The 24,987-nt window shown below is 48.3% G+C and overlaps 1 protein-coding gene across 1 annotated transcript in view; it reads left to right on the top strand.

Moving 5' to 3' along the window:
- The window catches only part of LOC309549438 (protein unc-93 homolog A-like), a 911,642-nt gene that overhangs the window by 170,990 nt on the left and 715,665 nt on the right, over positions 1–24,987 (top strand). The window contains exon 3 of the mRNA XM_082249731.1: positions 23,812–24,041. Within this exon, the coding sequence (XP_082105857.1) occupies positions 23,812–24,041 (230 nt within the window). The remainder of the gene's footprint in view (positions 1–23,811; positions 24,042–24,987) is intronic.

Raw genomic sequence — 24,987 nt, 5'->3', positions numbered from 1 at the left:
AATGGGAAAGGAACTGGGCTTTAAAAGCCTGTGATTGGCCCAGAAACATCAGTAAAAGCTGATTGGAGTGACTAGGGGATCCAGAGGCCAATCAGGAGTGAATATGCCCCCCATACACCCCCCATATTCCCCCCTATACGCCCCCAGTATATAACATAGCCCCGCCAAATCTCTAGCACTGTAGTAGAGAGGCTGTGGAATAGAATGGAAGCATTTCTGTTACTCCTGCTGCTCCAGTGTCATTTTGCAATTATTAGTGTGAGGAAAGGGATATGCAGTGTAGTTAGGGTACTATATACCACTATAGTTAGATTCAATAATCTAGTTTTTGTAGGGAAAGTTTTAAGTGTCAGGGTGTCCGTAGTGTAGTTTAGGGTGAACTGACTCTGCTATGCCAGGGTGACCGAACTCTTCCATGTCAGGGTGACCGTAATGTAGTTTAGGGTGAACTGACTCTGCTATGCCAGGGTGACCGAACTCTTCCATGTCAGGGTGACCGTAATGTAGTTTAGGGTGAACTGACTCTGCTATGCCAGGGTGACCGAACTCTTCCATGTCAGGGTGACCGTAATGTAGTTTAGGGTGAACTGACTCTGCTATGCCAGGGTGACCCAACTATGCAGATTCTGGGTAAGGGGTATACATATATACATACACATATATATATATATATATATATATATATATATATATATATATATATATATATATATATATATATATTGTACTGTATTTGGTCTTAGGGCTTCAAAATATATATATATATAATCAAAAAACACAATTTTGAAGCCCTACAACCGAATAAATGCCCCTAAAAAGTGCCTAGGGTTCTGGGTCATGCCCCAGGGACTATTAATCACACAAAAAAAGTTCTTAAAAATTGTCGTTTTTAATAGAGAGCCAATTATTAAAAAAATTATTGGAAAAAAATTAGATTTCTTTGGATTTAGTGTCTGGGGGGTCTAAAAAGTGTACCTGGGAAGTTTCAGCTCTGTAGCATATCCAGAACCAGAAAAAATATATACTTTTTCGTAGAATTTCAGTAGCGCAGGGATGGTGTTACCCTCCTTTCAAACCTGGGCGTTTTTGTTTCAGGCGTTTATTGGGCATTTTTTGGGCGTCTTTGGAGGCAGGCATGACATCTGAACTTCTGTATCGGGGTGTATATATATATATAAATATATAAATAAATATATGTGTATATATATAGGAGGAGAGGAGAACAGGGGGTAAGGAGGAGAGGAGAACAGGGGGTCAGGAGGAGAGGAGAGAACAGAGGAAGAGAGAACAGGGGGTCAGAAACAGTGGAAAGGAGAGAACAGGGGTTTAGAAACAGAGGAGAGGAGAGAACAGTGGAGAGGAGAGAACAGAGGAGAGGAGAACAGGGAGTCAGGGGGAGAGGAAAACGGAGTCAGGAGGAGAGGAGAACAGGGAGTCAGGAGGAGAGGAGAACAGGGAGTCAGGAGGAGAGGAGAACAGGGAGTCAGGAGAACAGGAGAACAGGGGGTGAGGAGGAGAGGAGAGAACAGGGGGTGAGGAGAGGAGAACAGGGGGTCAGGAGAGGAGAACAGAGGAGATAAGAACAGGGAGTCAGGAGGAGAGGAAAAGAACAGGGAGTCAGGAGGAGAGGAGAACAGGGGGTCAGGAGGGGAGAACAGAGGAGAGGAGAGGAGAACAGGAGGTCAGGAGAGGAGAACAGGGGGTTAGGAGGAGAGGAGAACAGAGGGTCAGGAGGAGAGGAGAACAGAGGAGAGAACAGGGGGTCAGGAGGAGAGGAGAGGAGAACAGAGGAGAGAACAGAGAACAGAGGAGAGGAGAGAACAGAAGAGAGGAGAACAGGGGGTCAGGAGCAGAGGAGAACAGGGGGTCCAGAGGAGAGGAGAACAGGGGGTCAGGAGGAGAGAAGAGGAGAGGAGAACAGGGGGTCAGGAGGAGAGGAGAACAGGGGGTCAGGAAGAGAGGAGAGGGGAACAGGGGGTCAGGAGAGGAGAGGAGAACAGGGGGTCAGGAGAGGAGAGGAGAACAGGGGGTCAGGAGGGGAGGAGAACAGGGGGTCAGGAGGAGAGAACAGAGGAGAACGGGGAGTCAGGAGGAGAGGAGAACGGGGAGTCAGGAGGAGAGGAGAACAGGGAGTCAGGAGAAGAGGAGAACAGGGGGTCAGGAGGAGAGGAGAACAGGGGGTCAGGAGGAGAGGAGAACAGGGGGTAAAGAGGAGAGGAGAACATGGGGTAAGGAGAAGAGGAGAACAGGGGGTCAGGAGAGGAGAGGAGAACAGGGGGTCAGGAGGAGAGGAGAACAGGGTGTCAGGAGGAGAGAACAGAGGAGAACAGGGAGTCAGGAGGAGAGGAGAACGGGGAGTCAGGAGGAGAGGAGAACAGGGAGTCAGGAGAACAGGGGGTCAGGAGGAGAGGAGAACAGGGGGCCAGGAGGAGAGGAGAACAGGGGGTAAAGAGGAGAGGAGAACAGGGGGTAAAGAGGAGAGGAGAACATGGGGTAAGGAGAAGAGGAGAACAGGGGGTCAGGAGGAGAGAAGAGAACAGAGGAGAGGAGAGAACAGAGGAGAGGAGAACAGGGGGTCAGAAGCAGAGGAGAGGAGAGAACAGAGGAGAACAGGGGGTCAGGAGGAGAGGAGAACAGAGGAGAGAACAGAGGAGAACAGGGGGTCAGAAACAGAGGAGAGGAGAGAAGAACAGGGAGTCAGGAGGAGAGGAGAACAGAGGAGAGAACAGAGGAGAACAGGGGGTCAGAAACAGAGGAGGGGAGAGAACAGAGGAGGGGAGAGAACAGGGGAGGGGAGAGAACAGAGGAGAGGAGAAAACAGAGGAGAGGAGAGAACAGGGGGTTAGGAGAGGAGAGGAGAACAGGGGAGAGGGCAGAGGAGAGGAGAACAAGGGTTCAGGAGGAGAGGCGAACAGGGGGTCAGGAGGAGAGGAGAAAAGGGGGTCAGGAGGATAGGAGAACAGGGGGTCAGGAGGAGAGGAGAACAGGGGGTCAGGAGGAGAGGAGAGGAAAACAGGGGGTGAGGAGGAGAGGAGAATAGGGGGTTGAGAGGAGAGGAGAACAGGGGGTCAGGAGGAGAGGAGAACAGGGGGTCAGGAGGAGAGGAGAAAAGGGGGTCAGGAGGAGAGGAGAACAGGGGGTCAGGAGGAGAAGACAGGAGAACAGGGGGTCGAGAGGAGAGGAGAGGAGAGGAGAGGAGAGGGAGGTCAGACATGGGGTGGTACACCAATGAAGCACAGACCCCTCCCAGTTTGACCCATAAAAGCAAAAAAAATAGAATTTTTGTAAGAACTTACCGTAAAATAATTTTCTCCGAGTCCTCTGACAGTTGCCGCCCGATGGTATTAGCCTTCACTATTGTGTAATTGGGCACTCTGCAGGAGTAGGCTAGGTAGATAATTAATTATCAGGTTAATACAAAAAAACTTTTGTACCTCAGCACGCCACTAGGGGGCCATCCCACAGCCATTACCAGCAACCCAATCTGAAATTACTTCAGTTTCGTAGCAAGCAGTATCGGAAGGCAAAATAATAGAATAAAATCGGCGCTCAATCACCCCCAATGTAGTAAAATAACACAAATGTGAGTGCATTATTTTACTTGTATCGAAATAAATGCTATTATTGAACGTAATACACCATGAAGTGCTTCCTTTTATCGTGGGTTTGAGTTCCAAACCTTATTTAGGACTTCACCCTTTGATGTTGATACTGGCTTTCCAATAAGGACCAGAGGAGCCTGCTCTTAAAGGAACCATTATTGGACCCCTATTTCTACAGTGGATATCCTGTTACCTTTGGTACAAACGCTCATTTTGAGTGTTTTGGAGGTTAGCGGCCATTTCACTCATTTAAGGATTTTAGCTCACCACCACAGTGTAAAGGAGTTTCCCGCACTTCTGGAATTATTTCCTCACGGGCACTTTCTTTATGAATTTTGATGTTCTTTATGAACTGATGAACTTTTTTCTACAGTTTTTTACCTTTATTCATTTTTGCATTATTTTTTACCCAATTATCTTTTTTGGGGGTTTATGATTGGTTTTATATTTGACTATTTATTGTCACTTCTCTACCACTTTAACCTCTTTATAATGTGCACTATATCACTTTTATAGTGAGAGTAGTTTTATTATTATTATTTTTCCTGCTCCATTTTGGATTTGACCGATCTTTAAAGCACGGTGCACTTTATTACTTATTTATTCCCATCACTGTTTTGTCAGTGAACCCTTTTCACCTTTCTTTCATGCCAATCTGTGTAATTATACACATTTCACTACGCACTGTATCACTTTGTGATATTATTTCACTCCTATATATATTTTTTTTGTCTACCCATTGCATAATTTGCACGTTATTGTTATCACATACATTTGTACTATTGTGCATTGTTTTTTGCAGTTGCTTTGCTTGGTTTTAAAATCATTACTATTTATTTCTGTTATTTTACTACATTGGGGGTGATTGAGTGCCGATTTTATTCTATTATTTTACCCTGATATATGTATGTGGAGACACTGCTAGGAATTGGCTGCTAATCTATAAGCCCCTTTTTATCCCATCTACTCTTACTCTATTTATTATCTCTCATTTTTTTACTACATCTGGTTGATGGTCAGCGCGTAGGCTCATTTTACCTTTTAGTACCGGAAGGCAACAACCCCCAGATCCAAAAACCAGAGGGGTGGGGGCGGCGACTGTCAGAGGACTCAGAAAAAACAATTTTACGGGAAGTTCTTACAAAAATTCTATTTTCTCTTACGTCCTCTGACAGTCACCACCCGATGGTATTAGCCTTCATTAATGGGACATCCCAAAGCAGTGCAGGTATGAGGGGTGGGAAAGCAATGCAACCAGATAAGAAGGTAACGCTAATAACCAGGCCAGTAACAACCTGAGCCCACAGAAAGAACTGAAACAAACCCATAAAAAACACCCCAACAAGGAAAGACATTAAAATGAATGTCCCCTTAAACAACTGCCGCACTCAAAACTTTGCGGCCAAAGGAAGCATTCGAAGATGCCAAAACGTCAAGTTTGTAAAACTTTGTGAAAGTGTGTACAGACGACCATGTCGCCACCTTGTACACCTGAGCCACAGACGCCGAATAGTGAAAAACCCAAGAGGCACTAACAGCTCTTGTAGAATAAGCCTTTACCGGGAAAGGAGGAACCTGACTTTTGATAGAATAGGCCTGAGCAATCGTCTGTCTGATTCCTTTAGAAATGGTTGCCGCGGAGGCGGACAATCCCTTCCGAGATCCCTCAGGAAGAACAAATAGAGTCAGACTGCCGAATCGACTCCGTGGCGGTCAGATAGACATTGACCGCCTGGACCACATCCAGAGAATGCAAGACAAACTCCTTAGGATGCTTGGGCTGTGTGCACAGCGAATGCAACACCATATTCTCATTAAGGTGGAATGAAGAAAACCACCTTGGGAAGAAAAGATTGACTCGGTTGCAGAGCCACCTTATCTCTATAAAGTACCAGATAAGGAGAACGGCAGGACAAGGCCGCCAATTCAGACACTCTGCGAGCCAACGAGATGGCCACCAGAAAGGCCACATTTTGTGACAACACAGACATAGGAATCTCTCTGATGTTCTCGAAAGGAGATGTTTGTAACACTGACAAAACCAGAGTGAAATCCCAGGGAGGCAAAGGAGCCCTCCTCGGGGGAGCCAAGTGCCGAACCCCTTGAATAAAGGTGCGGATCAAAGAATGCAATGCCAACGGTCGCTGAAAAAAAGATGGCCAAGGCCGACAACGGACCCTTGACCGTAGTCAGCGCCAGACACTAATCAACTCCTTACTGTAGGAAGGCCAAAACCTTCGCCACCGAGAAGGAACGAGGAAGAAGACCATTTTCCTCGCACCAATCGATATACGCGTTCCAGGTGCAATGATAAATTTTCCTGGAAGTGGCTTAGTGAGCCTTTACCAAGGTAGGGATGACCGCCTGTGGAAGGCCTCTATCCCTCAGGACCTGGCTTTCAACAGCCATGCCATTTAAGCCAGCAACTGTAAAGCAGGATGGAAGATCGGTTCCCGAGACAGAAGATCGTCTCGCAGCGGAAGCCGCCAGGGAGGACCGACGACCATCTGGACGATGTCCGCGAACCAAGACCGTCGAGGCCAGTCCGGCGCCACTAGAATTCCTGACAACTGTTCCGAAACCACCCTGCGAAGGAACCTGGACAGCAGTTGAATCTGAGGAAAGGCATAGACCAGCCAGTGCCAAGGCCCCACCAACGCGTCCACGGCATCCGCCAGAGGATCGTGATTTCTGGCCACAAACCTTTCCACCTTTTGGTGAGACGGGACGCAAACAAATCTACGTCCGGGGTCCCCTACCGGGCGCACAGAAGGTAAAACGCCTCCGGATGCAGGGACCATTCCCCCTGATACAAGGTCTGGCGATTCAGATAGTCCGCCTGCCAGTTTTCCACACTTGAAATGTGAACAGCTGATATCGCCGATACATGCGATTTGGCCCACAGGATCTCGGCCACTTCCATGGCCGCCCGGGCACTCTTCGTGCCCCCCTGGTGATTTATGTATGTCACGGCTGTGGCATTGTCCGTCTGTACCCGGACCAGACAACCCTGAAGCTGAGATTACCACCGGAATAGGCAAAGCTTCATCGTCCTGAGCACCAGGACATTGATCGGCAGCGAGGTCTCCCCTGCCGACCAGGTCCCCTGGGCACAGAGCGTGCCCAGAACTCCTCTCCAGCCCGACAGGCTGGCATCTGTGGTGAGAATCGTCCACAACAGAGGCTGGAAAGACTGGCCCTGTGTCACAGATGGCGACTGGAGCCACCACAAGAGATCTGAGCTCACCAGGCAACTCAAGGAAATTCTCCTTTCCAATGACTGAGGTGTCCTGTCCCACCTGTCCAGGATCTCTGCTTGCAGAGTCCTGGTGTGAAATTGAGCAAATGGAACTGCTTCATAGGCCGAGACCATCAGGCCCAGAACTCGCATGCAGGTCCGCAAAGAGGAGAGATCGCTGAGTTTGTCCTCCGGAAGGCAGACCCGAGATTGAGCAGAATCCAGAACCATCCCCAGATGCTGAAGACGATTTAAGGCAGTCAGTGCTGACTTCTGAAAATTGATGGTCCACCCGAATTCCTGGAGTGTCTGAACCGTCACTGCCAGATCGCTCGACAAGGTCACCCATGAGTTCGACCTGAATAAGAGGTCGTCTAGGTAACCAAGAAAAGCAATGCCCCGCAAAAACGCAGTAAAGCTAGAACCGGAGCCAACACCTTGGTGAAGACCCTGGGAGCCGAAGCGAGGCCGCCACAAAGCGAAAATATCTCTGATGACCCTCGAAAATCGGGATTTGTAAATATGCATCCTGCAAGTCCATTGAAGCCAGGAAGTCCCCGGATCTCAACGATGCTACCACCGACTGGATGGATTCCATCCTGAACTTCTGCACCCGCACACAGCGGTTCAGAAATTTTAAGTCCAGAATCGGACGTACCTTGCCCTACTTCCTGGGCACTGTGAATAAATAGGTTGGAGTAAAAACCGCAAAAACATTTCCGTGAGGGAATGGGTACAATGACTCCTTGGGCAAGCAGATCGTGCACTGCCCCATGAGATCTCTGAGACTATCGGGAGACAGCTGGAGATTGGACGGGAAGAACCTGTCTGCGGGGCGAGATCGGAATTCGATCTTGTACCCTGAAGGAATCAGTTCCGGAACCCACCTGTCCTGAATGCCGGACAACCAGGGTTCCTGAAAACAACACAGATGTCCCCCCACCCTGACAACGGGTGAGGGCATCACTTCAGGCAGAGGTGGACCGGGCCGCTGAGCCAGACTGTCTGGCTTTTGGCTTACACGTCCATCGTTTCTTCTGGCCACCCGTGGGTTGGAAGGGTTTACCCTTCTCTTGCGTCCCAAAGGCACGAAAAGGAAGTACGTTGGGTCTTGAAGGAGGGTCCCTGACGCACGCGGGGGGGAATTACCCTCGGTGATCTGGGGCAACAGAGTACTCTTACCTCATGTGAGCCCCTTAATCAACTCGTCCAGAGTTTCCCCAAAAAGACGACCCCCCTCATAGGGAATCTCAGACACCGTCTTTTTGGACGCGTGGTCAGCCGACCAGCTCTTCAACCAGATAATGCGGCGGATTGCGATCCCCACCACCAACAACCGTGCGACCAAGGGAGCTTCGTCCAAAGCCGCGTTGCACAGATACATCCCAGTTTGGATGAGCTGATCAACCATTGCAAGAACAGTCGGCAAGCCGACTCTGCCACCAGGGTGCTGCAAAGCCTCTTGCCCCATACCATGAGTGCCGGAGAGACCAGCACAGAGGCAATAACAGGTTTCAACAGGGAACCCGCCACCATATAAATGTGACGGGAGAGTGTCTCCACCCGTTTATCCGCCAGATCCCGGAAGACCGGGGAATCCTCCACTGGCATCAAGGTGGACTTCAGCCGAGACACAGTGCGATCCACTTTTGGGAATACCGTCCATCGTTTTTCTACCGCCTCCGCGAAAGGATAGCGGACGGCAAGGCGCTTAGGCACTACCAACATGTGCTTAACCACTTGCCGACCGCCGCACGACTATCTACGTGGGCGGTCAGCCCCTCACAGGCAAAGTGACGTAGGTCTACGTCGCTCGCCTGTGAGGGTTTAGGGAGCGAGCGCGCGCCGCCGGAGGCGCGCTCCCGCTCCCGCGTGGTCACGGACCCCCCCGCGCGCGTGACCGGCGGACCCGATCGCCGCCGGCCACTCTGCGATCGGCGGGGGAGAGGGAGATAGTCAGGCAGCTTGTGTAAACAAGCTGCCTGTCATTCTCCTCTCTGTATGAGAGCTGATCACATGGATCTACTATGTAGATCCATTGATCACTCCTCATACAGTTGAAGCCACAGCCAATCACAGTTAGAATCACGCCCCTAGGGACACACACAGCCCCTCCCTCTCAAATAAAGTTAACCCCTTCACTACCAGTGCATTTTTACAGTAACAGTGCATATGTATAGCACTGATTACTGTAGAAATGTCACTGGTAACCCCAAAAGTGTCAAAAATGTCAGTCAAGGGTCCGATCTGTCCGCCGCAATGTCGCAGTACCGCAAAAAAAATCGCAGATCGCCGCCATTACGCGTTAAAAAAAAAAACAACAAAAATGACAAAAATCTTTCCCTTTGTTAGTAAACGCAATAACTTTTGCGCAAACCAATCAAAATACGCTTTTTGCGATTTTTTTTACCAAACATAGGTAGCATAAAACAAATTGGCCGAAAATATTAAAAAATTTTGATTTTTACATTTTTTTTTGGGGGAATTTCATATAAAAAAAAGGGAAAAATATTGCTATTTTTGCAAAATTTACGCTCTTTTTTTGTTTATAGCGCGTGATCAAAAAATCGCACAGGTGATCAAATACCACCAAAAGAAAGCTCTGTTTGTGGGAAAAAAAGGACGCCAAATTCGTTTCGGTACAGCGTCGCACGACCGCGCAATTGTCCGTTAAAGTCACGCAGTGCCGAATCGCAAAATGCCCTCTGGTCGTTTAGCAGCCAAATCCTCCGGGGCTTAAGTGGTTAATACGCCGCCACAGGTCATTCACAATCTCGTGAAATTCCTTCAGGCAGGTATAAGCCTGACCAGACTTCTGGGGTCAGTCGAACCCGAAAGAAGACCGCTTACGTGACTGAGATGGCTCATCTTCAAGAACAAGAGCTTCTTTAATGGCGCTAATAATAGCATTCACCGTAGCACGTTCCCACGCTACAGAGGGGGGAAGACTCCTCCTCCTCCTCATCCCACTCAGAAGCGGGGACCGGGACCCCTCAGTGGGACCATCGTCCGTGGCAACCAATTCTGGCTCAGAGTCAGAGGACTGGGAGGGCACAGGCCGTTTTTTTGGAAGAGTGTTCTGACATCATCAGATGCACCTGGGACGCCAAAGTTGCAAGGGCAGCAGATAAGGAGGCCATGGAAGAGGATTCAGGTGTACCTGAAGCCCCTACCAGGTCTGCAGGGAATTTGTTTTCCTGGGAGTCCATTTTGCCTTAAAATTAAAAAAGGGACGCTGGCCCTTTAAATCGGCGATTTCCGCGGACAAAATAAATGCACCAAACACATTTCTGGCTATTAGCAGGGAACCCAGGGAGACCCCCACAGCATACCCATACAACGCACCCAACGGGGGCAGGGAGGGGAGGGGAGAACCCCAATCCGGCCAGAAGAGGGATCCTACAGAGACCGTCCACCCTTCTATCCCCAGGAGTGGGCCCACAACTCCCCAAACGTCCCCAGGGACAAGAGGGTTCAGTACTCACCAGTCCAGCAGTGGGCACCGCTCAAAAAACTGGAGACCTCCCACCCTAAGTGGGGGTGCCGTCAGCCATGGAAGGACGCTGGCAACACGCGGGCAATCCGGGTTGAGACATCCTCTGCCAAGCACAGCTCAACCGGCTCATTCTCATCTGGAGGGGCACTGTCGTTGCGAGGCCTGGGCGTACCAGTAACCTGCAACGCTTGTTGCCGGCTGGGACTCCATAAGAATCTATACAGTATTACCCAGTTCGAGGCCCAGCTCTGCAGTCACTTGTAGTCCTCCAGGAAAAGAATCCCTGACTAACAAGTGATAGTGAGAGAAAATAAAATCTAGTGTGGAAAGAAAAAACACTGACATTCAGAAAACAATATAAGAAAGCCAAGACGCTAGGTCTCAGCAGGGAAAGATCTAAGCTCTGCTCCTGACGCTAGGCAGAATGAAACTGAAGTAATATCATATTGGGTTGCTGATAATGGCTGTGGGATGGCCCCTAGTGGCGTGCTGAGGTACAAAAGTTTTTTGTATTAACCTGATAATTAATTATCTGCCTAGCCTGCTCCTGTAGAGTGCACCATTACCCATTAGTGAAGGCTAATACCATCGGGTGGCGACTGTCAGAGGACATAAGAGAAAAGGGGCTTGATAAAAAGGTAGGAAAAGAAATAAGTAGAAGGGTGGGACCTCTCTATGGGGATCTGAACCCCATTCACTGACACCTACACTGACCCCCCCTACACTGACCCTTCTTCCCTGCCCCTCCTTCACTGACCCCCCTTCACTGACCCCCCTTCACTGACACCTACACTGACCTCTACACCGACATGTTCACTAACCTCTACACTGACCCCTAGACTGGCCCCCCTACACTGACTCCCCTACACTGACACTGACCCCCTACACTGACCCCCCTACACACTGACTCCTAAAATGACCCCCCCTACACTGACCCCTTCACTGACCCCCCAACCCACATTGACACCTACAATGACCGCCCCTACATTGACCCCCTTCACTGAACACCCCCCCCCACATTGACACCTACACTGAACCCCCCCACACTGACACCTACACTGACCCCCCTACACTGACCCCTACACTGACCCCTTCTACACTGACCACCCCCTACAATGACACCTACACTGACCCCCCCTACACTGACACCTACACTGACCCCCCCCCCCCACACCTACACTGACCCCCCCACACTGACACCTACACTGACCCCCCACACTGACACCTACACTGACCCCCCACTGACACCTACACTGACCCCCCCCACACTAACACCTACACTGACCGCCCTACACTGACACCTACACTGACCCCCCCCACACTGACACCTACACTGATCCCCCTACACTGACCCCCCCACACACTGACCCCCCCCCCCCCACACACACACACACACTGACCCCCTACGCTGTATTTTTACTCATGTATTTTCATAAATATACACTAAAAATTATTGTATAAGCCAACATTTATTGTTTTGGCTAAAGTGGTGAAGGGTTCGCCCCCAAAGGGGGGCTTTAGCAGAGAAATGCTTTATAAATGCAAGAAAGTCATGGAAATAAAAAATAAGAAAGTCAAAATAACATGAAAATGTAGAAAATAAATGTCTGCTTTCATGGTAAAATAAATCAATAAATAAAAAGAATAGACTGGCAGGCTGATGGGAAAAGGACTGATATGTTTACTGGTAGACTTTAAAAAGGATTACCAATGACATTTTCTGGGCTCCATACAATATAAGCCTGGGGGGTGAGGAGAGGGGGGTCTGAGGAGAAGATGGGGGGGGTAGGTGAGGAGAGGGGGGTCTGAGGAGAAGATGGGGAGGGGGGTCTGAGGAGGAGATGGGGTCTGAGGAGGAGATGGGGGTGAGGGGGTAGGTGAGTAGAGGGGGGTCTGAGGAGGAGATGGGGGGTAGGAGTAGGTGAGGAGAGGGGGGTCTGAAGAGGAGATGGGGGTGTAGGTGAGGAGAGGGGGGTCTGAGGAGGAGATTGGAGGGGGTAGGTGAGGAGAGGGGGGTCTGAGGAGGAAATGGGGGGGGTAGGTGAGGAGAGGGGGGTCTGAGGAGGAGATTGGAGGGGGGTAGGTGAGGTACTGTCTCTTTTGCCAGTGTAGGGAGAGGTTTGCTGTGTACACCAGTGTTAATTTCGTCGACTAAAACCGACCAAAACGTTTTCGTCGACTAACATAATTCAGATGACTAAAATACGACTAAAACTAAAATGGCATTTTAGTCTTAAGACTAAAATACGACTAAAACTAAAAGGGCATTTTAGTCTTAAGACTAAAATACGACTAAAACTAAAATGGCATTTTAGTCAAAAGACTTAACTAAAACTAAATGAAAATTTAGATTTTGAATATTGGATTTTTCACTCCAGGACCAGCAGTAGTATATAATAAGTTTGGAAATTGTAGAGAAATGCTTAAATAATGCATTACAAATTACAATTGAACTACACCCATTCGATTATAGATGACTAAAATTAGCTTTAGTCGACTAAAATATATTGGAGTTTTAGTCGACTAAATACGACTAAAACTAAAACACTTGCAGAAGACTAAAATGGGACTAAAACTAAAATGCCATTTTAGTCCTAAGACTAAGACTAAAACTAAATTGAAATTTGCTGCCAAAATTAACACTGGTGTACACCAGGGACAGATTGTCAGTGACACAAATCGCTCTGTTAAGGTCCACAAAAGTCCTTTTAAGGGCTGGTATTTTACATAGTTAGTGAGGTTGAAAAAAGATCAACCTCCATCCAGTTCAACCTATGATGTGTGTGTGTGTTTGCTGTTAACCGTACATTGTATACCCCTGTATGTTGCGGTCTTTAAGGTGCCCATCTAATAGTTTTTTGAAACTATCGGTGCTCCCTGCTGATATGACTGCTTGTGGAAGAGAATTCCACATCCTTACTGCTCTTACAGTGAAGGACCCCCTACGTATTTTAAGGTTAAACCGCCTTTCCTCTAGTTTTAGTGAGTGGTCACGTGTCTTATTGTATTCCCTTTCTCTGAATAGTTTGTTCCTTATGCTATTTGGTATAGGTGTACTGTTGTCACAACCCACCTGGGGTCTTGCAGTGGAGAGGGAACCCAGTTGCACTGGAACAGCACTCCCTTACAATCACGACCCTCAGGAGTCCCTGGAAGTGGGAACAAGGCCCCGTAGGGTCTGTGGTGGCACGGAGGCCTTTAATGAAGAGGAGGAAGTAAAGTCGACAATTCTGGAGTCAGGTCTGGCAGGCAATCAAGGAGTATCAACCTGAGGAAGAAAGGATCAGGAACCAGGAATACAGGCAAAGAAACAGCAGACACACAGGAGCAAGGAAAATAACCAAGCACTGACTGGAAGGTGTGCTTGGTTTATATAGGGAGCCAGGATCACATGACCCGCCACCTCCCACCAGTAGGTGGGGCTGCCAGGAGCTATAAAGGGAGGTCAGAGACCCAGCGCCATCTTGATTTGCTTCATAGAACCTGATCTTACCAGATCTTCAACTCTCCTCTCTCCCTCTGTATGCCCACTGGAACCGAATGGCAGCCGCCATCTTGCCACGGCAGTGTGCCGCTGCAGTCCTCAGAGGTGAGGGGAGGAGAAGGAACCACCGCAGATCCGGAGTAGGTGTCCCTGAAGACGTCAAGCACCGAGACTCTGTTCCAAAAACGCCGCAGACGCCCAGACGCAGGTGACAGAGCCCCCTTCCTAAACGCGACCTCAGGGCGCGAAATAGGGTTGGTCGGCCAGGGTGTCTTCTGTGGAAAGCTCTAACCTTGGCAGGTGCATGAACATTCTTAGCTGGCTCCCAGGATCTTTCCTCTTGGCCATACCCTTTCCAGTGGATGAGATACTCCAGATTTCCCCTACAACGTCTGGAATCGAGAATCTCTTGGACTTCAAACTCTTCAGAGCCATCCACAACCACTGGAGAGGGTGGAGCAAGAATTCGGGAAGGAAATCTGTTGGGTTTAAAAGGTTTTAGGAGGGATACATGAAAAACCAGATGTAACCTGTAGGGAGAAGGGAGATCCAGGCAGATGGCCACAGGAGATAGGATCTCGGTTATAGTGAAAGGCCCTATGTAGCGTGGTCCCAACTTCCGTGAGGGGCAGGACAAACGCATATGTTGTGTGGACAGTCAGACTTTGTCCCCTGGCACATACTGTAGGTGGGTGCTGGGGACCTTTTCTTGTCTGCATATCCTTTGTAGCGTTGTTGTGCTATTTTCAGGGTCTGGTACAACATAGGCTTAAGATGTCTAAGTTTGTTCAGTCGTGAGGCTACGTCGGGCACTGTGTTTGGACAAGGTAGCTCTGGAAGGGCACATGGATGGAAACCATAGTTGGCATAAAAAGGTGTCATCTTGCTGGAGTGGTGCATGTGGTTGTTGTAGGAGAACTCTGCTGTGGGAGCAGAGATAACCAGTCGTCTTGCAGATGTGTAGTGAAACAATGAAGATATTGTTCTAGAATTTGGTTGGTACGTTCTGTTTGGCCGTTGGTCTGAGGATGATAAGCCGAGGATAAACATTGTTGGATTCTTAGAGGACGACAAAAATGGGACCAGAAACGAGAGGTGAACTGGGACCCACGGTCAGTGATGATGGTTTGGGGTAATCCATGTATACGAAATATGTTTTGCTGGAACAAGGAGGCAGTCTTTGAAGCAGATGGAAGTCCTACAGAAGGAATTGCGTAAATGTGCCATTTTCGTGAATCTATCCACTACCACCATGATGGTGTTGTGTTTGTGTGATAGGGGTAGATCCACAATAAAGTCCATGGCTATGTCAGTCCTCGAGGAACTGCAGGAGGTTGGAGAAGACCCACAGGTTTTATCTTTGGGGTCTTTGATCGAGCACATATATCACAAGAAAGGATATAATCCCTGACGTCCGATTTAATAGAAGGCCACCAATAATAACGGCTAATGTTTTCAAATGTCTGGGTAATTCTTCCATGACCTGGTGAAATGGTATCATGGAACTGGCCAATTACCTCAGACTGGAGTGAAGGTGGTATATACAGTTGTTCGCCATGGTACCATAAGCCTTGTTTCTGGATCAGAGGAGGTATCCTCACCGGTGGTTGGACCGTTGAATTGTGTATACGGTCTAGGAGTGAGACCTGTATTGCTAGGAATTGGTTTGGTGGTAGAATGGTGTCTTGGGCTTGATCTGTTGGGTTTGTCTTTTCATATATGCGTGATAGAGCATCTGCCTTTTGATTTTTTGACCCAAGGCGGTAGGTGATCTGAAAATTAAATCTGGAAAACAATAAAGCCCAGTGGGCTTGACGGGGACACAGTCTTTTAGCAGTACGTAGGTACTCTAGATTACGGTGGTCTGTATATACAGTTACAGGTAAGGGTGCTCCTTCAATGGCGCCATTCCTCTAGAGTGTTCTTGACAGCAAGAAGTTCCCTTTTGCCCACGTCGTAGTTTATTTCAGTGAGCAGGAGTGTTCGTGAGTAGAATGCCACGGGGTGAAGTCGATCATCCCTCTCACCTCTTTGGGAAAGGATACCCCCGAAGGCAATATCGGAGGCATCAACTTCAAGGAAGAAGGCCTTCGTGGAATCGGGCTGGATGAGAATAGGAGCCTGGGTAAACAGTTCTTTTAGTTTCTCAACGGCCTCTTGAGCTTGGTTGGTCCATGTGAAAAGGTTGTGGTTTTTTGTCAGGGCTGTAATGGGGGAGCATACCTGGGAAAAACCTGATAAAACATCTATAGAAATTGGCAAACCCAATGAAGCGCTGTACAGACTTCTTGTCTTTAGGGATAGGTCATTCCAGGATAGCTGTGATCTTACGAGGGTCCATTTGTATTTGCCCCGAAGAGATCAAGTACCCCAGGAATTCCACAGATTCTGTATCAAAAACACATTTCTCCAATTTGGCATAGAGTCTGTGCTCACGGAGACGGAGAATTACCCTTCTCATATGCTCGTTATGTTCAGCAGAAGAAGAGGAGAAGATCAGGATGTCGTCTAGATATATTACGACGAAAGAATCCAGTATATCATGGAAGACATCATTCAGGAAGTGCTGGGAATGTGGCCGGAGCATTGCAGAGCCCGAAGGGCAAGACGAGATATTAAAAATGTCCATAGCTTGTCCTGAATGCTGTCTTCCACTCATCCCCCTTGCGTATACGGACCAGGTTATATGCCCCTCGTAGGTCTAGTTTTGAGAAAATCTTTGCTTTCCTTAATCGGTCTAGGAGCTTGGGTATCAGAGGTAAGGGGTATCGATTCTTAATAGGGATGTTATTCAAGGCACGGTAGTCAATACATGGGCGAAGACCTCCATCTTTCTTACCAACAAAAAATATACCTGATCCTGCTGGTGACGTGGAAGGTCTGATGAAACCTTTTTCGAGGCTGTCAGTAATGTATTCTTTGAGGTGCACGAGTTCAGTTTCAGAGAGAGGGAATACACGTCCATAGGGGATAGGGGCACCTGGGAGCAGATCGATTGGACAATCATATGGACGTCTCATGGGCAACTGATCTGCATTCTGTTTGTTGAAGACATCCTGGAATTCCTTGTATTTGTTTGGCAAGATAACTGGAGGGTCAAAGTTCATCGTGAGTAGATGCTTGGGTGTCTCTTTTAAGCAAGTGGTGGTGCAAAAGGTGGAAGAGAAGGTGAGAGTGCCCTTGATCCAGTCTATCGCTGGATTGTGGGTGCGAAGCCAGGGAAGGCCGAGGATGAGTGGGAATATTGGTGAGGGTACAATATCTAAATTGATAGTCTCTTTGTGGTGACCAAGGAGGAGACAGATGGGGCCAGTTTCATGTAGTATGGGTCCAGTTTTGATAGGAGTCCCATCTACCACGAATAGGGATAACGGTCGTGACTTAAGTTGCATAGGCAGATGATGTGATCGGACCAAGGTCTGGACTATGAAACACCCGCTGGCTCCTGAGTCGATGATGGCTGTAATCTGGAGATCTCTACTTCCCCACTGGAGAGAAAAAGAAACAGATAAGTAAGAAGAGGTGGATGGAACAGTAGAAGTCAAGGAAGAAGGGGCTAAGGAACCCTTGCCAGGTGAGGTTGTGGGTCGGACTGGGCATGACTGAAGTTGGTGATCGGCTTTCCCACAATAGAGACAGAGTCCTTGAGAATGGAGTCTCTTGCGTTCTTCTTCCGTTAGTGGGCGACGAACCATGCCTATTTGCATAGGTTCTTCAGATGAGGAAGAAAACGGAGAAGCAGAAGACACAGGCCCTGGGAAATCCAAGGACCGTAGATTAGCTGGAGCCTGTCTCTCACTTCATTCACAGAAGCGTCGGCCTAATTGGGTGACTAGGAGGATCAGACCCTCCAAGGAAGTGTGTACCCCAACTCTGACTAATTCATCTTTTAAGGCCTCGGATAGGCCTAGTCGGTACTGTTCTATCAGGCCAGTTTCATTATAACCAGTGTCAGACGCCAACTCCCGGAAATCCGTGGTGTAGTCCTCCACAGGTCTTCTTCCTTGCCAGAGGGAATGGAGGGCTGAGCGAGCAGCGGAGGGTCTCAAATGTGCACATAGCTGCAGCAAAAGAGTCCCAGGTTTCCAATATTGGACTTTTTGAGTGCAGGAGTTGGTGTGCCCAGGTTTGTGGTTGATCTGACAGCAAGGCAATGGTTGTGCGGACCTTCACATAATCATTGGGGTAGGTGTGTGGTTTTAGAGCGAAGAGTAGTTCACAAGCTGTGATGAATGATCCCAGTTCGGACTTCTTTCCAGTAAACTTGTCAGGCATAGGAATGGCTGGTTCTGGGAATGCAGTCAGTACCTGACCAGTGGCTGGGAGTGAGTCTGGAAGGGGTACAGACTGAGCCCTTCTTTGTTCATGTTGAAGAAGCACGGCGTTACTGGCTTGTAGATCTTGGACGGCTTGAGCTAAGGCTGTCATCTGTTGGGTGAGAGCAGCAATAGCTTCGGCTGTTCCTGCGGGTTCCATTTTTTAGGCTTGGTTATTATGTCACAACCCACCTGAGGTCTTGCAGTGGAGAGGGAACCCAGTTGCACTGGAACAGCACTCCCTTACAATCACGACCCTCAGGAGTCCCTGGAAGTGGGAACAGGGCCCCGTAGGGTCTGTGGTGGCACGGAGGCCTTTAATGAAGAGGAGGAAGTAAAGTCGACAATTCTGGAGTCAGGTCTGGCAGGCAATCAAGGAGTATCAACCTGAGGAAGAAAGGATCAGGAACCAGGAACCAGGAACACAGGCAAAGCAACAGCAGACACACAGGAGCAAGGAAAATAACCAAGCACTGACTGGAAGGTGTGCTTGGTTTATATAGGGAGCCAGGATGACATGACCCGCCACCTCCCACCAGTAGGTGGGGCTGCCAGGAGCTATAAAGGGAGGTCAGAGACCCAGCACCATCTTGATTTGCTTCAAAGAACCTGATCTTACCAGATCTTAAACTCTCCTCTCTCCCTCTGTGTAAAACACTGGAACCGCATAACGGCCGCCATCTTGCCATGACAGTGTGCCGCTGCAGTCCTCAGAGGTGAGGGGAGGAGAAGGAACCACCGCAGACCCGGAGGAGGTGTCTCTGAGGACGGCAAGCACCGAGACTCTGTTGCAAGAATGCCGCAGGCGCCCAGACGCAGGTGACTACGTGGCAGTGCCGTGACAACTGTCTCTTTTGTCAGTGTAGGGAGAGGTTTGCTGTGTGTACCAGGAACAGATTGTCAGTGACACAAATCGCTCATTTAAGATCCACAAATGTCCTTTTAAGGACTGGTATTTTGTATAGGTGTACTATTATTTGGTGTGCAGTGCACTATATTGGGGTGTAATACACTTATAATATACTTTCCAATATAGAAAGCATATTATAGTGGATTTGTATTGTGCAATGTGCAGCATTGTGACTGGTGTGGTGAGCGTTTCTGCAGCAATACTACAACTACAAACAGTGACAAAAGCACTTTTAAAAAAGTATTATAACTGGTGTGATAGGCCAGTGGCCCCCCTAAATGACAGATTGAAGCGGGGCGTTATGTGAGTATACTTTTATAAGTGTATTTGTGTCCTGGAACAATATTGCCTCTTTTGCTGTGTTAACTCTGCTACACACAGTGCCAAACTTACTGGCCAATTGTTTGTACAACTGGTGTGATAAACCAGTGGCCCTCCAATACCACAGATTGAAGTGGGGTGTTATCTGAGTATACTTTTACAAGTGTATTTGTGTCCTGCAAAAATATTGCCTCTTTTGCTGCGATAACTCTGCTACACACAGTGCCAAACTTACTGGCCAATTTTTTGTACAACTGGTGTGATAGACCAGTGGCCCCCCCAATACCACAGATTGAAGTGGGGTGTTATCTGAGTATACTTTTATAAGTGTATTTGTCTCCTGCAAAAATATTGCCTCTTTTGCTGCGTTAACTCTGCTACACACAGTGCCAAACTTACTGGCCAATTTTTTGTACAACTGGTGTGATAGACCAGTGCCCCCCCAATACCACAGATTGAAGCGGTGTGTTATATACCTTGTTCCACATATACTGCACTTCTCTAGCGACTTTTGTCACAGGGTAATTTAAAAAATGACAGGCAGAGGAAGAGGTAGGCCCTTACGCAGGGGTGGTAGGGGTAGGGCAGGAGCAGTAGGCCGGAGCCAAAGTGTGAAGTTTCAGAAGGTGCGTTGGATTATGTCAAAGGACGCACCAGACTTGGTTGAGTGGCTCACTCAGCCTTTCTCTTCTGCACTCTCCTCATCCTCTATATCTGCACCTTCTTCACTCTCTGCTGTGTGCACCCCTAAAGACACCACCACCACCACCATATACCCTCCGCTTGAGTCACTGGAATTATTTTCCGACATTTGCGATGCGCAGCCATTCTTGGCATCGGATCAGGAAGAGGAGGTAGCACCAGCCGCCACTCAGCAGTCTGACGACAGTACCGTAATCAGCCCAAGGAGGTTGGACCCCACTGTTGCTGCCTACTCTGAGATCTCCAATGTTAGTGGTGGGGAAGGCACATGGCTCCGCAGTGTGGGCTTTTTTTAATGTGTCCGCTGCTGACAATAGTGTTGCCATCTGCAGACTGTGCAGTCAATGCATACGTCGCGGTAAGCCCAACACTCACCTAGGGATGACCGCCTTAAGAAGGCACCTGGACTACCATCACTGAGCCCAGTGGGAGCAACGCCGTCAGAACCCACAAAGCCACGCTCCAGGCTTTCACCGTCCAGCCTCTTCTCCTTCTCCTCACAATTGTCCTCCACTCCATCATGCCGTCCTCACGTTGTTCTGGAAAAAGGCAGGATTCCGTGGCCCAAATGTTGGAGCATAAAAAAATGATGATGCCGGATAACCCTCTTGCCCAACGGTTGACTGCTGGCTTGTCGGAATTGATAGCCCGCCAAATACTGCCACATCAACTGGTGGGCTCGGAGGCCTTTTGGAAATTTGTGGCCATTGGAACACCACAATGGAAGGTCCCAGGCAGGATATATTTCTCGCAGCAGGGCATTTCAGAGCTGTATGGCCATGTTCAGTGGCAAGTGAATGTACCTCTTGCACACAGTGTTGGAGCCAAGATACATCTGACATCTGACCAGTGACCACAAACACATGATCTAGCAAACACAGGCAGGGGGGGTATATAACTTTTACTGCCCACTGAGTGAACCTTCTGACCAAGCATGAAACCCGGGGCACCCGTGTAGATTTGGTTTTTCCGCCAAGGATTGCATGCAGGCCTGCCACTTCTTCTCCTCCTCCTACTCCATCCTCCCTCTCCTCCTCGACTGACTCCTATTCCACATGCCAGGTGAGACGTTGTCATGCTGTGCTGCGTCTGTTGTGCCTGGAAGCCAAGAGCCACACTAGTCCTGCACTCTTTTCAGCTTTGCGTTCACAGGCAGATCAGTGGCTGACACCGCTCAATTTGACAGTTGGTAAAGTGGTGTGCGGCAACGGTGCCAATCTGCTGGCACACGTCCGGAACTTGGTCGTGCAGCGATTCGTTGCCAAATACCCTGGGGTCAGGAACGTCTTGCGGCAGGCCAGGAAAATCTCGGGCACAACCTGCCCTTCAGGCATCTTATTTGTGACTGCCCGACGCAATGGAACTCAACCTTGTATATGCTTGAAATGTGCAGTTAATGACTACCTGTACAAACTCTGAAGCAGGACAGGATCTAGGGAGCTTGGGTTTTTTTCACCTCGCCAGTGGCTGCTGAGATCACCAAACTGATCAGTCACGGCCAGGGCACCATCAGTGACATCGAACCTTACGCCTTCTTTCTGGAGCGTGCATTGCTTCGTGTCATTGATCAAGCTGTCGAGGAGCAGGAAGATGAGGAAGTCACAATGTTGGATGAATTCCCAGGGGGTGCTACTCCATCAACAACAGGAGTCTGAAGAGGAGTCAGAGGAGGATGGTGTCGGGGCGGATGAGGAGGAGTAAGAAGAGCATGCTTTAAACCTTTCTGGGATTCCTGGTGTTGTCCATGGATGGGGGGAGGAGAACGAGGACGACATTTTCCTGGATGATGAGCTGGAGCCAGGTCACTACACCGCTTCCAGTTTAGTGCGAATGGGGGAATTCATGCTCCAGTGTTTTAAGGGAGACCCCCGTATAAAAAGCATAAAGGGCAAGGACCAGTACTGGGTGGCAACGTACTTAGACCCCCGGTACAAACAAAAAATGCCGGAAATGTTACCACCATCACAGAGGACGGTCAGAATGCAGCACTTCCAGGCCTTGCTTCGAGAAATGCGTGCGCTGGCAGAGGAATTTCCACTCACAGAGAAACAGTTGCGGGTAGCAATCCAACAGCGCCTGCAAGAAGAGGGCGGTTTGAAGATGTGTTGGTCACTTCAGATATGAAATCATTCTTTCAGCTGACCCATCGACAGCTGTACTCCGGATCCAGGATCATGGAACACCTAGACCGACAGGCGTCCGACTACATTGGGTTAACGGCCAATGTGGACGCTCTGAGGAGTGATGAACCCCTGGACTACTGGGTGGGTAGGCTTGACCTTTGGCCAAAGCTTGCACAATTTGCAATGGAACTGTTGGCTTGCCCCCCATCCAGTGTCCTGTCCGAAAGGACGTTCAACGCAGCAGGGGGGATCGTGACCAATAAGCGCACTCGCCTAGCTCATGACAGTGTTGACTACCTCACATTTATAAAAATGAATGAGGCATGGATCTCTGAGAAATTCAACACATGTGACCAGTAGACCATATCCAATATCTGCCAGACCGCCATCCACCCACAACAATTCATGGTACTTGTCTTCGGTAAATACAGTGGCATAAAAGGCATTTCATGTCCATTGAATGCTTAATTTTTGGGGCCTTTCATGGCTGACAATTATTTTTTCTGTCAATGCCTAATGTATCTCCAGCCACAGAATACAACGTTCTTGGCTGTCTGGTAAACCCATGTGGGCCAATTTTTGGGGCATATACTGGCCGACACTTACTTCTGTATCCTGTGAATGCCTAATGTACCTTCAGCCACAGAATACAACGTTCTTAGCCATCAGTTAAACCCATGTGGGCTAATTTTTGGGGCCTGTACTGGCCGACACTTACTTATTTATGCTGTGAATGCCTAATGTACCTTCAGCCACAGAATACAACGTTCTTAGCTGTTAGGTAGGGAGCCAATTGAATCACTTTGGGTGCATTTCCTTCTGAGACTCCCTGACACATCTTTTTTACCTGTGTGGAATTTTATTTTCTGGGAACTGTTGTCATCTGCTAATCCTGCTGGACTTACATATACTGCACATGGACATATCTTGTGGCTATGTATTACTTGTCATATATCTTCTGTGATTAGCGCTGCACCATACTGTATTGATTATTGACATTTGGAATATGTACTATTGTTTCAGGTGCTAGCAGCTCCTCCTATAAGTGCAGTGTTTACTTTGTTTTATTTGTATTTACTGAATGAAGATAGTCGAGTCCCTGCACTTTCCCTACTCCCTGCTGCTATACACTGTCCGTGATACAGGGGTAACCTGTACCTACACTAACCACTTGCATGATGTGCATCAAGTCAGGGGTCCAAGGGCTAAATAAGCTCTACCCTCAGCCAAGATGGCTGCAGAGGTCATGCCAGACGCTAGTGTCCAATCAGACAGCTGTTCCCCTGATGACGGCAGGAAGTCATAGAGGAACTAAGTTCCCCACAACTTCCTTCCCCTTCTGTATTCCACTCCCCACAGACTGCACCTGCCTACACCTGTATTAGAGAAATGGTTCTAATTGTGTTTTCTCTGGGCTTGCGTTGGTGGTCAAAGTCACCTGATCCAGGTAAATCAGGGATGGGATTGAAGATTGGTCAGGAGTTTAGCATAAATCTCACCCTTATTTAACATACAAGAATTGTATGCAGAACTATTATGAAATTACAATAATTTAGAGTTATTTCCATAGCCTGTGTGATCTAAAGATAACATAAATAAGGTATGCTTTCATCTTTCAGGTATACTCTTATTCCAACATCTGTGATTCTTGGATTTGGAGGTGCCCCATTATGGGCTGCAAAATGTACATATCTGACTATAAGTGGAAATCGATATGCAAAGATTGCAGAAAAGGAAAGCAGTGATATTGTCAGTCAATACTTCGGACTCTTTTTTCTAATATTCCAATCATCAGGCGTATGGGGAAATCTTATTTCATCTCTAATATTTGGACAAACACCAGATAAAGGTAAATTTACACAACATAATTAAACGGCTGTAAAGTTATGAGCACACACTTTTACCCTGTGAGTTTGTGAAAATAGCTATGAGACAATAGTTACATATTACATAGTTACATAGTAGGTGAGGTTGAATAAAGACAATAGTCCATCCAGTTCAACCTGTGTAGGTGTGTGTGGCTGTAATCATCTCACATACCCCTGAATGTTCTGATCCTTGAGATGTAAGTCTAAGAGTCTTTTGAAAGCCACCATACTACCCGCAGAAACCACCTCTTGTGGTAGAGAATTCCACAATCTTGTTGCCCTAACAGTAAAGAACCCCCCACGTTGCCTGAGGTTAAAACGCTTCTCCTCTAATCGCATTGTATGCCCTCGAGTCCTCATGCAATCCCTTCGAATGAACAGCTTTTTTTCTAAGCTGGGATCCCCATTAAGATATTTATAAATTGCTATCATGTCCCCCCTCAGACGTCTCTTCTCCAGGGAGAATAAATCGAGCGATTGTAGACGCTCTTCATAGTCAAGGTCCTCCAATCCCCTAATTAGTTTAGTTGCCCTTCTCTGGACTCTCTCCAGCTCCAACACATCCCTCCTGAGGACTGGCGACCAGAACTGGACAGAATACTCCAGATGCGGTCGGACCAGAGTTTTATAAAGTGGAAGGATTATAGTCTTGTCTCTGGAATACATCCCTTTCTTTATGCATGCTAATATTCTGCTGGCTTTGGCAGCTGCCGCTTGACATTGCATGCTGTTGCCTAATCTATCATCAACCAAGACTCCCAGATCCTTCTCCATTTTTGATTCCCCCAAGGGTTCCCCTCCTAACGTGTATTGTGTTTTTATGTTTTTAGTCCCCAAGTGCAAAACCTTACACTTCTCCAAGTTAAACCTCATTTGCCATGTCGTTGCCCACTCTGTAATTTTGTCCAGGTCATTCTGTAGGATATC

This window comes from Pelophylax lessonae, assembly GCF_965119305.1.
Source record: "Pelophylax lessonae genome assembly, chromosome: 3".
In the NCBI taxonomy this organism is placed as follows: Eukaryota; Metazoa; Chordata; class Amphibia; order Anura; family Ranidae; genus Pelophylax; species Pelophylax lessonae.
Note: the sequence above shows the minus strand (reverse complement) of the source record. Positions and strands in the feature narration are given on the sequence as shown.